Source organism: Astatotilapia calliptera, chromosome 13, assembly GCF_964374335.1.
Source record: "Astatotilapia calliptera chromosome 13, fAstCal68.1, whole genome shotgun sequence".
In the NCBI taxonomy this organism is placed as follows: Eukaryota; Metazoa; Chordata; class Actinopteri; order Cichliformes; family Cichlidae; genus Astatotilapia; species Astatotilapia calliptera.
Window position 1 is genome coordinate 20411097 of NC_137434.1, and position 16262 is coordinate 20427358.

The 16262-nt window shown below is 38.4% G+C and overlaps 2 protein-coding genes across 4 annotated transcripts; one reads left to right on the forward strand and one right to left on the reverse strand.

Annotated features, from left to right (window-relative positions):
* The first annotated feature begins 256 nt into the window (after nt 1-256).
* Nucleotides 257-4514, forward strand: agt (angiotensinogen). The gene is made up of 7 exons (XM_026191010.2): nt 257-415; nt 1623-2077; nt 2225-2591; nt 2966-3090; nt 3197-3345; nt 3590-3746; nt 3835-4514. Exons 2-7 carry the CDS (start codon nt 1661-1663, stop codon nt 4009-4011), a joined length of 1392 nt encoding a protein of 463 aa, XP_026046795.1. The 5' UTR covers nt 257-415; nt 1623-1660; the 3' UTR covers nt 4012-4514.
* Nucleotides 4515-5983: 1469 nt separating this feature from the next.
* Nucleotides 5984-16230, reverse strand: cog2 (component of oligomeric golgi complex 2). Of its 3 annotated transcripts, none has more exons than XM_026189702.2 (18): nt 15534-16230; nt 14550-14711; nt 12854-12919; nt 12688-12768; nt 12467-12570; nt 12115-12223; nt 11328-11507; nt 11011-11135; nt 10468-10594; nt 10215-10354; nt 9385-9446; nt 9143-9294; nt 8802-8987; nt 8576-8648; nt 8303-8445; nt 7138-7277; nt 6737-6920; nt 5984-6588 (listed from the first exon to the last, which is right to left on the reverse strand). In XM_026189702.2, exons 1-18 carry the CDS (start codon nt 15588-15590, stop codon nt 6490-6492), a joined length of 2190 nt encoding a protein of 729 aa, XP_026045487.1. In that variant the 5' UTR covers nt 15591-16230; the 3' UTR covers nt 5984-6489. The 3 variants fall into 3 exon arrangements, with proteins under 3 accessions (XP_026045487.1, XP_026045488.1, XP_080144411.1); XM_026189703.2 differs by lacking the exon at nt 15534-16230 and adding an exon at nt 14978-15247; XM_080288285.1 differs by lacking the exons at nt 12854-12919; nt 14550-14711; nt 15534-16230 and having other exon boundaries at nt 12467-12572; nt 12689-12768.
* Between the last annotated feature and the right edge of the window lie 32 nt (nt 16231-16262).

A 16262-nucleotide genomic window follows, 5' to 3' on the forward strand; every position in this document is an offset into this window, starting at 1 on the left:
TACAAATAAATACATGTGCAATATGGTGACTTTTCAGTGAATCACCCTGGAAAGGTGACAAACTGAAACAAGACTGTTTATCCCTCCTTTTCCCAATTCTTTATAGAAGTTGAGCTCTCCTTTTCACCCCATTCAGGATTTTCTTGCACCATTCTCCTAAAGTCATTATATAAAAGGGCACTGGGTGGTCTCCCAAACCTACTCTCAAACCTATTTATCTATATCTCAAGCGCTGTCTGTACAAAGCAGGATATGAGTCATGACAGGAGAGCCCCTGACTGACTCAATGGTACTTTGGTTAATCAGTAACTAGAGTGGGAGCACACAGCTGGCCGGGTGGGTTAAAGTAAGAGTGCAGAGGAGTCAGGACCTCACTTAGCACCTCATTCACCAGCGACAACGGCAGACCCATCTGGTAAGAGAATTTTTTTTTCTTTATTTCAGTAATTGCTTTTTGATTGTGTGGTAGTTTGAACTGTTAAAGATGAGGAGGGATTTTTTTTTTCCAGAGTGCTTTGCTGAATTAAAAACTAAATGTGTTGAAAAGCAAGAATGTTTGAAATTGAAATTAAATTGAAATTTGTTTCTGAAAATTTCTATATACAGAAAGAGATTTTATGAAAAATAGATTTTCAAGAAAACTATTCACATATCTGAACCTCATAACATAAGTCGTGAAGTAGCCCATATTTTCACCACGTCTGTAATAAGGTAAGCAGGTACACAATAGGTTAGTTGTGTATAGGAACATCGAATGCACTGGTTTTATTGATCAGGGACCAAGGCCATGTCCTGTGTTACATGTCCTAATAGATGAAAATCTAGTGTTTACTTACCGCTTCTAAGAGTTCATCAGTCCACACTTATGCATGTTCAAGTCAAAGGATAAAGTCCTATTTTTGCATAAGAGAGCACTTACCAAAGTCACTCTGCTTCACAGCTTTTTAGACTAATCCTTGAAAGAATTAATGAAAATTGTCACTTGACTTGAAAGCTGTCCAGTAAAATTGGACCTATAAAATAAATTATGCATTTATACAGCTGTGAAAGTTTGTTTTGTACTTCTATTGATTCTTTCATTCTATGTGTTTTGGGTTTTTTTATATGGTTTTTTTAATAGACTTGTTATGTAAACACACAAATAAGTTAGTAACAACATATAAATAAGTTGTTTTATTTATTTTAAGCACACTAAGTTTGTACCTGTCGTTGCAAGATAAATTTTTATAGGATACAAAGTTTCCCATCTTATTTGGGTCAGTGAACATATGCAAATACACACACACACACACACACACACACACACACAAACACGTCTTCATTATCTACGCGACCTCTGTTGCCGAGGGTAATGTCTGCTCTCACTCACTGACCAGCAGGAGAGAAAGCGCACAAAGAATTCAATCAATCTCTGACATCCAGTGTTCCTGCCAGCCAATCATATACAAGCTGAAAACCAGATTGAGCCTGATTTGTGATGAAAGCTGTTGAAAAAGTCACGTAACATTCCCAGAAGACGTCAAACTCAGCGCTCTCCTAACCAGGCTGATACAGAAAATGGTCAGTTATACTTGAGGTGATTGAGGTTGAACTAACTAAATATGTGTCTCCCCCACCAACAGAGACAACTATTTTAGGGTAACTTCCAACCAAAGGTAAAATGCAGAGACTCTGGTCACCTCTTCTGGTCCTCCTACTATACTGCTGCCTCTCAGGAAGCCAAGCCAACCGAGTCTACGTTCACCCCTTCTATCTTTTTGCTGCCGAGAACGTCAGCTGTGAGTCCCTGCAGGCCCCCACGGTTAAGCCTCTGGAGACACTTCCTGTGGCTCCCCTTGACAATGAAGTCTTGACACCAGACCACAGGGATCCATCAAAAGTTGATGTACAGAGGCAAAACATCACAGAGAGGACAGCAGTTTTGGCAGCGCTATTAAATGCTCTAGGCTTGAGGATGTACCAGGCTCTCAGCAGCAAGCAGCACAGCACTAACACGCTCTTATCTCCAGTCAACACCTTTGGATCCCTGGTCACCTTCTACCTGGGAGCCTCCAAGAAGACAGCCGGTTCATTCCAGGTATTTATTTACTTTTGTTGTCACTGTTGAAGTAGAACCTGCTGAGCCTAGGCTATCTGTCTGACCATCCATCTGATTATTTGATTATGTCTTGTACTTTCACTCTACAAAGAAGTAAACAACCTCAATTCATTTCTTTCTATCCAGCTTCTACTAGGCCTGAGTAGGGATACTGATGGAAAGGACTGCGTGTCCTTAATGGATGGACACAAAGTTCTTAAGACCCTGCAGGGCATTAATTCTCTAGTGGACGATGGACCCAGAGATGAAATCACTACCCAGGTTTGGGCCTTCACTCGTCAGGATGCTCAGCTGTCCGAGGACTTTATTCAAGGCACACAGGACTTGTCAGACACGTCGTTTATCCGAGGTGTGGACTTCTCCAAACCTCAGGAAGCAGAGCAGCTGGTCAACAGCTTTGTGGAGATGACGTCAGATAGGAAGGTGAAGGACATCTTCAAAGATCTGAATGCCACCAGTAACCTTCTGTTCATCACCTCCTTCAACTTCCAAGGTCTGTCTCTGTTAAGTTGATTATACAAAGTACGTAGATTAGAATTCACAATTAAAAGTTCAAACTAGCTTTCTGCAGCCTACACCAGCTTGTCAACCCTGGTACATTATGTATGGCACTAATCTATAAATATATAACTTTTTGCAGTTCTATTAATCGTGACTCTAATTACCAGCTTTATGTGCATTGATCCAGATGCCAAACTTCACAAATAACAATGCTGATTGTACCATAGAGATATCGATGGGCCACAGTCTCAGCCTTTTCATCATGGAGCATTTCCTTTCCTCAGACTTTTGCTTAAATCTCTCACATTAAAAATGTCTTTATCGTATATAGAAAATTCGAATCTGTGTTTGGTTTCGTCTCTTTAGGAAACTGGAAGAAAGCTTTCCAACCAGAGGAAACGACCTTGAAGGAGTTTCATGTGGATCAAACAACTACAGTAATGGCTCCACTGATGACCCACACGGGTCAGTATCACTACTTCAACGATAAGGTAAATCTTTGTATTTAAGAAACAAAGATTAATAACAAGTTGGTGGATTTAGCTTGTTAAAGTCATAGCGACCTGACTCTAATATTTTTGTTCTTTTATTTTGAAGGCGCGGCAATGCACCATTGTGAAGCTGTCTCTGAGCAAACGCTCCTACATGTTGTTGGTCTTGCCTCATGAGGGGGTTAAACTCGGTGATGTGGAGTCAAAGCTGCGCACAGACATAATTTCTGACTGGCACCAAAACCTTCAGGAAGGGTGATTATTGAACTTTACTAGTACTAGACTTAGAATAAACTTTGACCTTGAACGGTTGTTGTTTTTTTGAACAGAAACGTAGTGCCTATATGCTGTTTTTAACTCAAAAGATCAAAATAGGAGAAAAAAAAAGCTATGGATTTTTAGGTTCAGGTCTAATACTGTTAAAATTTAAAAAACAAAAAACAAAAACAACAACAAAACAAAAAACACACTCATTATAAACTCTGTCTCCCTCTTCCAGTCTCCTGGAGCTGTCACTCCCCAAGTTCTCTATGTCCTCTGTGACTGATTTGCGTGACCTGCTGACTACCGTGAATCCTGAAATCGAGGCCAAACTGTTCGGCTCCGAGGCAGATTTCGGCCAACTCAGCAACACCAAACCCTTCACCATAGATAAGGTCAGCCTGAGTAGTCAGCTTGTCATAATATAAAAATCACTCTCTGTATATTTATGAGACATTAATAGACCTTCATGTCTCCTCTTAGGCCATCAACAAAGTGCTGTTTGAGATGTCAGAGGAAGGAGCAGAACCTCAGGACCAGACACAGGAAGAGGGTGTCCCTCTGAAGCTGTCCATTAACAGGCCTTTCTTTTTTTCTGTTGTAGAAGGAAATTCTAACTCCATCCTTATGCTGGGCAAGATCATAAATCCTCTGGTCTAATGATATATAGTGCTTTAAGTGAACAAACCCCCCTGACATGAAAAATTTCCCACATACCAGGACTATTTCTTTACAACGTACTTTATCATCTACAGCTTTCATTTCTGCAGGAAATCTCTCATGCTGCAGACATTGTGTTTAAAATCATAGATTTGTTTTCCTTCTGAAATAATTCTCACATACAGTGCATGAGGAATTAAGTGTACTCACACGGAATAAGGATCTAACAGTGTTACTGATGGCTCTGATTTGCAGTATTTATGAAAACATGTTACTTTAAGTTGTTTTCAAGCATAATGTGAAAATCCTAATTAGTTTTTTTTGTAAAATTTATTATAGCAGAGTTCTGTACAGTATTTTTCAGCAGAGTACAGGAAGTACAGTAACCACGACTGTCTGTGATGCACGGCTAGCATGTTGTATATTGTAACTAAGAGTCTATTTTTGTTTTGTTATGATTTGGTTTTGCTGAAATAAAGCATCTGTTTCCAAATGCAAACAAAGTTCACTGGTTTTTAATCAGCATTTCAATTGACCTACTTAATCTGTGAGACTTGTGGGAAGTCATTTAAACAGGTAAGGAAAGTCCAGACTATCATATTTATTCTCATACATTCTGTGCGTAAAACGATTATAGTATTAGGAATAAGCCTCTCGTACCATCACCATACCATGTAACTAAAAGTAATGAACAGGTTGTGGATTTAATAGAAAAGCAGTTACAGAGTGAGAAAATCTACTGAAAATAATCCCAAAAATAATTTTAATGTAGATCTCAGCAAATTTGTAACTAAGATGTTATAAGGCATGGCTTAAAATAAGGTTACTGTACTAGCAATTATTTATCACCTTTTACACATAATTATATACGTTAGTTAATGAGTGAAAATAATGCACATGCATGTCAGCATTACTGAAGGCTGGCTGTGATTTATAGGGTTTGAATAACTTGCTTCAGCATTCACAAAAACAAATGTTATTCTCCCGTTTAGCTTTCCTGTGCATGTAATAATGTCGCGGTTTATTAAAGGTTCATGGTCCTGCAGCGTTATTGGTAGCACTGAGTATAAGCATGCATGCGGTGAAAACAATGACTCGTATACACTCACTACATTAGTTACACCAAGCTAGTATGTGGTTGGACCCCCTTTTAGCTTTCAGAACTGCCTAATTTCTTCATGGCATAGATTCAACAAGGTGCTATTGTGTCAAAATGGACCATGGAAATATTACTCTGAGGAATGTTTCCATTGTCCATACTGGTGCAGATTTGTCTCAGAATTTCTGAACATCCCATTCCACCATTCAAAGGTGCTCTGTTAAGACTGAGCGATTGAGATCTGGTGACTGTGGAGGCCATTTGAGTTTAGTGTTTTCATGTTCATGAAACCATTTTCTATTTCATTTTGCAAATGTGATTTTTTTCAGCAGAAAATGAGACTCATTAGACCAGAGAATGCTTTTCCAGTATATCATTGTCCAGTTTTGTGAGCCTATGTGAATTTTAGCATCAGTTTTCTGTTCTTAGCTCACGGAAGTGAGACTTCAGGTGGTCACCTCCTTCAAGATTGAACATGTTGTGCATTCAGAGATGCTCTTCTGCTCATCTTGGTTGCAACGAGTGACTATTTGAATTACTCTTGCCTTCCTGTCTGGGCATTCTCCTCTGATCTCTGGGATCATTTTCACCCAGAGACCTGCCACTCACTGGATACTTCCTCTTTTTTGGAACATTTTTTTCTATAAACTCTCAAAATGGCTATGTGGGGAAAATCCCAATAGATCAGCAGTTTTTGAAATCACTTTTGTTCTCATTCGCATGCTTGGTTTGAACCTCAGCAGGTTAACTGCATTTTGATTGGCTGATTAGATATTTGCATGAATGAGCAGTTGAACAGGTTTACCTAATAAAGTGGCCATTAAGTATAACTTGCTAATGTGTCTTTGTAATAAAACCACACACAGTATAACATTCTGTACAAAGTTCTTCATTACCTTCATGTTAAACATATTATATTATACAACTGTTTTGCACACGTGACAAATTAACAGACTTCTCTTAGATTAATCCATCACCAAATAATGATCAATGTACTCCCTTTGTAACTTATTTTGAGCCTCTTGCTATGCAACTTTCTGGCCCAGTGAAAGTACAATACAGTAGTTACATAAAATTACATAATCATAGTACCATCCAGTCCCTTTTCTCCATTTTGCCTACACCAGAACTGCTGATGCTCCAGCAGTAGTTTCTATGCTGTGTCAGCCAACAATTTACAGCCTAGTTCCAAAGTTTACATTGAACTAAGTGATTTGGTACAAATGTTTGAAAATGATTACAGTAGCGTTAATTCTTCCCATTATTTTCCACCTCTTACCAGCCCATGACTCGGACAAGTTTTATCCTCCACAAGTCTCAAGGAAATGTGAAGATGTGAAGTGCTGCATATCAGTGTTTCAGTCATTGCAGAGTCTGTTTTATTGGTTTTGTTCAGCAAGCTCTCTGGCTTCCTTCACAAGATCCATCAGAGTGGAGAACATAGAGATGTCAGTTGGCTGAAGACCCATCTTCTGAATCTGAGGCACACAACAGTATAAAGTTATGACATGAGTTTCTAAAAACATATTTTGTTGACTGATAAATGTGCACTGCTTGTCACATGTTCATATATGTGTCTTCATACTTGGACTACATGTGGTTGTGCACTCATGGAATAGCACCCACCTGTTCCCCCAAGTATTCCACATCTAGTGCCAGCTGAAGACGAATCTTGCCATCATCTGTTAGTCCACCATTTGCTCCTGCTGTTGTAGTCGCGGCTGCACCCTTCCTGGCTTGTTTCAAGCGTTTCAAACTCTCTTCCATCTTTCTGACTGAGCTCAGCACCTCTGAGATGGTCTCATAGTACCTGAACACAACACGAGATGGGAAAGCAGAAACAAATTTAATTCGCTGGCTGAGGCTGGAAAAATCTTTATAAAATGTAAACAATCCAGCTTTTAGAAAGAAATATTCTCCCTGTTGCAATAAAGAAACATTATTGTAACATCATCACAGGCCATATTTCTAAGTCATCAAATCTATTATTGTATCAGGGTTTAGTGGTGGATATGTGTAATGCTTACTTCTGTGTGCACTCAGACAGTGAAACTCGCAGCCACTCTTGTGCTGTGTGAGGGGTGACCAGCCCTGTCGAATCAGTCAGTAACTGATGTAACGGGCGTAAGGCATTATCCATGTACGCTGATGCACGCACCGGTATATCCTACATGGAGAGGAGGTACAAAGTATGATATTATATACTATAAATCAATATACAAGCTTTATATTAAGCATTTTAATACTGTTTTGACCAAATGTAAAAAATAAATTAATATAAACCGAATTATTTTTCTTGGCCTCTTATTGTGAACCACTTGCTTTGTTGTGCGAGTATTGCAGTGTAAGTTGGTACATAGTTACAAGTATAGTGGATCAAATATCAGACAAAAAAAACAACCAGTCACAGGTGCAACATGTCTAAAAACCTTTAATTAGAGATATTTAATGAGTTTCTTTTTAATATATTTTAACCAACTCAGATTAGCATTGTTTTGCCTTATATATTGACCGAGTTTACAAAGTGGAACTCATTTTGCAATGATTTGGATCACATTGATTATAAAGACTTGGCAGATATTGTTCTGATATTCACTCTACAATTATCAATCACTAATAATAAAGGAGTCTGCCAACATTGCCACAGAAATGACTGATTAATCAGAATAACAGACTATTTCAGATGTATGTAGTTATGCAAAGTCCAGCAGCACTGCAGTGATGTGCTGAAAGGGCTTGCAGCAAATTACCATGCAAGTTGGTGAATGAATGCAAGAACACACATGTTCAATAGAAAAATAAAGTCAAAGCATTTAAAAGTCCAGTTAATTTCTCTTGCTTTTTTTTTTTGATGAAACTGCAATCATAATGAAACTTTATGCTCAGTGACTACACGACTTTACACACAATCAATAAATCAAATCAGCCCCATACTGAAGCGTTATTCATTTCAATAAAAGCCTTCTGGGATTTGAATATCAAACAGAAAATCTACCCATGGTTGTTAATTCAGCTTAATTTTGAGTTGAATATGTTGTGCATTTCCAAGATAAGATTTTGAATTTTACATATGGTGTTTCCTGCATAAACAACCATTTGAACGCAACGGCATCTAAGATATGATATGTGAGAGTGCACCTTATGAAAACATTGGATAAAGACATTTGTATACATAATTGCAACTTCTCTTACTTTATTAGTTCTGCGGTAGAGTCGTGGAACCTCTGAGGCACTCTTCAGGAATCGACAGCTGCGTTCGGTCAGATGCTGGGTCATCCTAGTGTTCAGAGAGGGAATGCTGCTTGACAGGGAAGCCTTGGAGTCTGCTAGAGCATCTGACATAGAGGAGAGCACTCGTTAATGCACATACAGTCAACTTGAGCTAACATCACGAAGTGGAAAAACCTGAGATTTAAGAAATGATAGGAAATACTGCATAAGAAGTGAACCTAAACTGTAAGTCACCTTCCACAAGAGAAAAGTTTTTGAATCCAATGGCTTCAAACCGCTTTCTGACCATCTCTGACAACTCTGGGATCTAAAGAAAGACAAGCCAATTGTGAGATGAAAAAAAGGAAACTAAAGAGGAAAATCCTTTAAGAAACTGCAAATCAGGCTAAACAGTAATATATTAAATGTAAACAAGTTGGAACTACACAGATAAAAATGTAATTAGTTTGTTTGTGAGCACCTGCTCCTGCAGTTTTTGGATGTCTGCTGCAATGTAAACCAGCTGTTTGGTGGACAGGGAGGCAGGACTCCCACTCTCACTGCCGCCTTCCTCCAGTGATGTTCTGCTAGATGTAGAAGAAGCTGAGCTCGGCAGAGGCCTGGTTGGCTCCTTAGTCACCTCAGAGGGCGGAGACTTAGTCAGCACCTGCACAAGACAACAATCAAGATGAGAAACAGGTTATAACAACTGGCTTTTAATTTGGCTTCTTTGGCATTTTTTTTAAATCTCATAAATAAATAAAAAAATCAATAAATAAATAATCACATAAATAAATAATCATTCATATATTTTAAGTTTACCTCATCAAGAAACTTGGCATATCTTGAGTACAGCTGCAGCGTAAGCTTCCAGAAGCGATGTGCCAGAGGTGACAGATAGACATTGTCTGACCAACATCTCACTAAGCAGGACCACACCACCTCAGATACCTGCAGGTGGTATGCACTGCCAGCTGAACGTAAGCAGATACATAGTTACTCTAAGTACTGTATAAGGAACAGATAAAATTCAAATACAATTTAAAAAAATACAATAAATCCACCTGGTGCTGCCACCAATCCATCACTAATAGCATTCTCTAGACGTCCTGCAATTTCCTTGTATCTGGAAAAACAAAATTAGCAACACAGAGAGGGAAGGAAGAAGACAATCAATCTGTTATCAGCTTCTTTCTTGCATCAGCTCTGATGTGTACGTGCTCATAGCGTGAAACAACAACACGTGTAATGGAAACTTTCAACTTTCCAGAAAAGGTTAACCGTGGTGGTTGTGAAATAAAGACATGAACCCTAATCTTTCTCTTGACGTGCAATGATGAATGTGTGTGTGTATTTGTGTTGTATGCTTTACAGTGTGCGAGTCTGTGGGGGTGGGAAGAGGTTGAAAAACAACTTCTCTATTTTTCCACAGAGATCAATCACCTTTCAGCCAAGGTCCAGCAGCATGTTTATGGACTATGTTTAGTAACTTCCTGACCATTTGCCAACTTGTATTATCCCCCAAAATTGCTGACAGGTTGCCATTTTAATCCAAACATTTCTCTTAAGTTCTTGAAGAAAGACTCAATTTTTTTTTCAAAAGTACATGCTGTACACATCTTTATTTATATAATATCAATATTGTTAGAAAAATGTATAACTAAAAGTTGTGTATAATTTTTATTCTACATTAAAAAAAAATGTTACTTCAACCAATTCCCTAAAAAGTTTTTGGATTTTCAGCTTATGGGTAACAAACATACAATATACAAACATACTTAAAGTAACACTGTGAACATGACTGAACAGTTAAGGCCCTTTATGTTTATAAAAATGACAAACTTCTTCTGGAAAATAGACACAGAGTGTTTGAGTGTATTATGGTAATACTCACCGTAACTGAAAGTAGACAGGCAGGTTCCATTTGTTCTGGAAGCTTGTATATGAAGGGTGTATTCTCAGTCTCTTCACACTGGCCTGTGAGCTACACTGTCGTTCAAACCTCTGCACAAACTCCATAGTTACACTGTAACGCTAAAAAGATGATAAAACGAAAAGGAAACGCAAGAAAAAATTATACAATCAAACCTTGCATTATGTGACCATACACATGCATACACAGTCTAATTGTGTCACTGCAGCTTTACCTCGTAGAATATGTCGGGGTTTCCAGGGTTAAAGATGTAGGCCAACCTTTCCTCTATGCCTTTGACCATCTCTGGCCAAACAGAGTTCACCAGGAAATCATAACCTGGCACTATGTCAGCTCTGTCACTGAGAATAAAGGGTACATTTAAAATATGCTTTGAAACTTTATTCAGTAGTCACTATTATAGCCACTGACTTACTTTGTGTTCGTAATACTAGTAGAAATTATCAGTTTTGTACAAAAATTGAAAGCCACTACTCAGTGAAACTATTAGAATATATTGTTTTTTGGCTTTTCAAAATTGTTCTCCTAAATTTTCAGAATTAGGACAAAAATATCCTATTTGACACAAATCTTAAACTTTAAATTTATCCCAAAATGTCCTTTTATTTGTCCCCAAGCATATGGCCAAGAAATGACATCACTTAACTAAAAAAAATAGCTACCAAAATGGTGTAAAGATAATCACATAACCTGGTTCATATATTAAATGCAGTGACACTGAATGTGCTTTGGATGAATACGCCCGTAACATTAATACCTGGATATGGCTCCTCCAGTCACCTCTCTGAGCAGTCTACAGTGGTGTGGAACAAACTCCAAAAGTCTAGAGTACATCATCTGAAGACCACTTGGACTGGACTTTACCACTTCTTCAACTATCACCTAAAGAAAGAACATGACAGGGGATTAAATTAATTTTGTATCTCTTTTTCAGTATTTCATCGAAATCTGTCTTTTTAAAAAGTCAGAATTTTCTCTGCCATATTTATTATAAACTAATAATGCTCCCATTCATGTTAGATAATATCTAAAACATATTTACGCAAAAAGCTGAGGTATGTGTGTCATATTTACCTGGTCCATATATGGTTTGACGAGCACCTGTCCTACCAGGGCCTCAGCATCTCGAGTCTTGTCTACGGTGGCGTAAGTCCTCAAGCAGTGACGTACCATGTCCACATTCGATGTCTGCAAGCCCTCAATCAGCAGACCCTCCAGAGACTGCTGCAGCATAGACGTGATCCCTGCAATACGCTGGCAGAAGACATTCCCACTTGGTGCGGTTCGTTTTGTGCAGGTGTGAACACAGTAGTCATACTCAGGTGCAGACATAACAACCCCCCCCCCAAAAAAAAAAAAACACTGAGACCCTTTGAAAAGAGTTAGTCTCAGTATGTTCCAAACAAACCCCAGTGCAGTTTGTTTTGGGGGTAAATGTGATCTAACCCCGATCCAGACCAACTACTAGGTGTGTGCTACAAGTTTGAGCTAAAGAATGAACAGATAGCCACGCATGCTTTGTATTCTTGATGTGGAAAGTTACTATAGATGTGCAAACCTCTGCACGAGCTAGCAACTAGCTGTGAAATGAATGTAAATTTTCCATTTTCTCACACAACACTTTCTTCCTGTCTTTACTTTTATGCTCCCACCCCAGACACATCTGGCCAATGAGCAGACTGAACTTTTTCACATGAGTTGTAGTGACACATTTGGGAGTTCACTTTGATTTTTCTCTGTCGGAACATATCCAAACCACAGAATAAAGCTACATGTTTACAAACTCATCAACTGATTCAGACCAGAGTAAATGAATTATAGGTCCGCAAACACCCTAAGTGATTGGTTCATTAATACTTACAGGTCTGACTTTGTCCAGCAGGGGCATGCCTTTGCTCTGTACAGCGTGGAACTGCAGCTGGTTGAACTCTGTTGCAATCCTTTCTAGGATCTGTCCTGCTAACAAGGGGCTGTGAATAAAGAAAAATAAAAACCCTCACAATAAAAAAATAATAATAAAAAAAGAGGATCTATGGAAAATGGTCTGACTCGCAAGATAGCATTATGTCCCTGCAAAGACCAAGCTCAACAAAACATAACTCCTGATGTGATGCCTGGGATCTGGTTTGAATTTTTCTTAATCATTTCAGATATAATTTAACAATCTACCAAGTAATACACAGATTGACTAGATTAGCATGTCAGCTCTCTACCTGCTGATCTCCAGAGAGCTGGATTCCTTGGAACTCTGTGAGTGAAGGATTTTCTCAATCTTCTCCACTGATCGTACAACCTGAATCAGCCTCATCACACACACCTGATTGATGGTGACAATGAAAGGGAGAACTGAGCTTGCTATGGGCTTAACATAAAATTAACACAAAATACAGTTTGGTCAAAGCATAAAGTCTGACCGTAAAAAGAGGAGCCAAACCTTTTTTTTCTGCAGGTCCTCGTGCTTCAACAGCTGGTTATCTATCGCCTGTATCACCTCACTAACACAGGACCGCAGACTCTGCAACAAATAGCAACCAGAGAAAAGTACTCAGTGGCAGGAAGTAATTACAGTCGGAAGTATATTTATTCAGAGAAGAACGTACCATAACCTCCTCACGTAACTGTCCTAATGGCACAGAAAGCTGATTGAGTGCTTTGTCCATCCCAACCTAAGATGAAGGAGCAGATGTCAGATTAGGCCCAGGCTTTATTTAAGAATATTAAAACTGTAGGATTTGTTTAACTGTTCAGAAGCATATTAACAGACCAAATACTAGATTCATAACTGTTAATAACAGTAAGTCACAGATATTTTGCGGAATACATTGCTCTGGAAAAAAAAAAAAAAAAAAAAGTGGAAAAGATGGAAATTCCTGTTATGATTTCTTGCCACAAGCTGACAATTTATAGTCAAACTTTGTCCAAAACAAATTTGTGATTCAGCATGGGAAAAGCCAGCGAAGGACACAAGAGCCCCAGCTGCACTCAAAAATGGCCAAATGCAATCAAGAACAACCAATATTTGTAATGTTTATTATTATAATCTTAAACTCTGCAAAGATCTCCCAAAACTATCCAAATAATAATTCTTACTGAACAGTAACAATTATTTTTTACTGAACAGTAACAATTATTTTTTACTGAACAGTAACAATTATTTGGGTGCAAAAACTGCAAATAAACAGTGCACTGGCCTTATCTGGTAAACCTCTCAACTATAAGTGGAAAACCCCATGTTTGGCTCTGCCAAAATTTGCCAACTTTGTGACGCAGCAGACTTTTGCGCACTTAGCCTGTGACGATAACGCTGTGTGGACTGTGACTGATCAATGGTGGCTTGAATACCTTTTGGCATTTTTAAACCATAAGTGTAATAATTTATGAACATACTACAAATGAGTATTCATCTTTCTGGATAAGTTCTGCACCACAGAAATTCAAAGGATGGATACAGTTTGACATTTTCCAGTTAAAAATAATCATTAAAAGATACACCAAGAAAGATTTGTTTTACAGTTTCATCTCAAAGTTTTGAAGTCTAGTAAGCATGAAAAGTTAAAAACTTGAATGCAAGTTCAATAAGTAAGATCCGTAATCACTCATCTGCCTGCTTTCTTGGGTGTTCAGGCTGATACGCTGTCAAACTCAGTACAGCCATCATTACTTTAATCCAATCATTTTCTTGCCTGCTATCTCCACACCAATCAGTCCCCATTCAATGTGCTTTAAACCTCACTGCTCTTCTATCTTTCTGCCTTTCAGGCAGCCGCCTTCTCCCCATTGCCATCTCACACTGATCACTTACAGCCCAATCCAAGCCTCCATCTTCATCTTCTCCTCTAGTTAGGGTCCTGTACACTGCTAGGATTTTGTTCTGCTATGATGGGCTAGAGTCTAAACGCCAATTCAATTCTCTTTCTTACTAAATCATTGTTCCCAACGGCCTCTCCTTATTGAAACAGAAAAGTATGAAGTGCTCACATTTTCGAAGTTGAACCAGCAAAGGTTTGCTTGATTAGTTCTACAGATTTGGCCATTTTTCCCATCACTTAATTTACAAATTAAATCATTGAGTAGATCTAATAACTGACAAGACATACATTCTGTTTATTTACATAAATAAAACAATACCTACCAATAATAATGACTGATTTATTAGCTACATTTCATCAAGGCAGTTTACAATTATGTTAAATTTTAAATTACACCAAGGGACATCCTCCTGTTGGCTACTGTTTCTAAACTTTACACATTTAAAATTACAGTTACTGCCATTAGATAACATGAATAACAACTGACCAGGTTGGTAGAGAGGTTAACAAAGTCTGCATAGTCCTTGTTGATGAGCTCCACCATGGCTGTTTTCAACAGCTTGTAGTAGAGCTCCAGGTCCTCTCTCAGTTCTTCCAGCTGGACCTGTTTCCGACACTCAGCCACAAACTGGTCAACGTCAAAGTCATCCTGCAGACACAAAGGGAAGAAGGCAGCATGCATTCAACGACACATTAACTCTGGTCACTTTGATAGGTACATCTTGGCCCTCCTTTTGGTTTGAGAACTGCCTTAATTGACTGGTGATAGACTGAACATAGATTCGGAAAGATCGGTGCCTTTCCTGTTCTTGCTATGCCACTCATTTCAAGAACAGGAAAGGCACCGGTGTGTGTGGTGCATTCAGAGATGCTCTTCTGCATAGTTTGGTTGTAACATCTGGTTATTTTAGTTACTTTTGCAGCTCTATCAGCCATTCTCCTGTGACATCGACGAGGAATTTTCACCCAGAGATCAGCTGTTCACTGCATATTTTCTCTATTTTTACACCATTCTCTCTGAACCGTATAGAGGGTCGTGTAGGGAAATGCCACGTTTAAAGCCACTTTGATCAGTCTCATCCCTCCTTTTGATGGTCGGTTTGAACTTCAACAAGCCAAGTCTAAACCTCGTCCACACGAGCAAACGCTTTGGATTACTGCCATGTGATTGGCTAATTACATATTTACATTTCTGAGTTAACAAGCACTTGGACAGGTGTACCTAACAAAGTGTCAGGTAAGTGCTCAAACTGCAATCCTCAGGCGTCGACTGTTTCACGCAGAAACGCCTGCATGTTGCCTGTTATTTAAGGTTACTCTGCTGGCTCGGTAAAAACATTCATATCTACTGACTGGTAAACCTTTACTGACACAGGAGCATCAGAATGAACGTCCACTAGCGACATTTAGCTAGCCTAATGCTAGCTAGTTTGACAACGTAACGCTTTAACCAGCATTTACACACTCTTACCTTCATAAAAACATCCTTATCGAAGCACAGAGAATCCGGTCCCTTTGGTAGATTCATTTTTATAAGAAAACACAACTTGAAGCTACAGTCAAAGAAATGACGACCAGCCTTGAGCTAGCTGCAGTCAAGCTTCCGCAAACATGGCAAGCGCACCGACGAAGAAGACAATGATTAAGATAATACTCCTGCGCCCCCTAGAGGCCCCATGCAATGTGACCACAGTGCATTGAGACCGCAGGGGTCGCTGTTGAATATAACCTAAATATTTTAATATTTAAATAAATAAAATGGTTTGTTACTAATAATTTTGGATTTCAGAGTAGTCACATAAAATTGCTCAAAACTTTTAGGTGCTCAATTTTTTATTTCCAAATGCCATTTTGTTAATTTGCAGTATATAGAAAAAAAAATAATTAAAACTAAATCCGCATTCACTGTGACAGTCCTTTCCAACATCAACAGCGTTTCTCTTTTCTTTGCAGTAGATATGAAAAGAAAAATCTATTTTAATCCATATATTGAGGTCTTGTTTAATTAATAATTCGCGATGGCCAAAATATGAGTCTGTTTTCGCTAAAAATGCTTCTAAATATCAAAATAAATTAATAAATAATAGTTGTAATTTTATTATATCTATAATCTAATAAAATAATTTTGAATTTTAATTTTCCTCGTTGTCATTTTCTGCGTCCATCATTATTATTCTAGCACTGTATTATCGTTAGTCAT

Coding starts and splice junctions, on each gene's coding strand:
- agt (XM_026191010.2), top strand. CDS start 1,661: ATGCAGAGACTCTGGTCACCTCTTCTGGTCCTCCTACTATACTGCTGC. Junction 2,078..2,224: donor AGACAGCCGGTTCATTCCAG/GTATTTATTTAC, acceptor CTTTCTATCCAG/CTTCTACTAGGCCTGAGTAG. Junction 3,091..3,196: donor ATCACTACTTCAACGATAAG/GTAAATCTTTGT, acceptor TTTATTTTGAAG/GCGCGGCAATGCACCATTGT.
- cog2 (XM_026189702.2), bottom strand. CDS start 15,590: ATGAATCTACCAAAGGGACCGGATTCTCTGTGCTTCGATAAGGATGTT. Junction 14,712..15,533: donor ATAAGGATGTTTTTATGAAG/GTAAGAGTGTGT, acceptor TTGTGTCTGCAG/GATGACTTTGACGTTGACCA. Junction 12,571..12,687: donor AGGACCTGCAGAAAAAAAAG/GTTTGGCTCCTC, acceptor ACCATCAATCAG/GTGTGTGTGATGAGGCTGAT.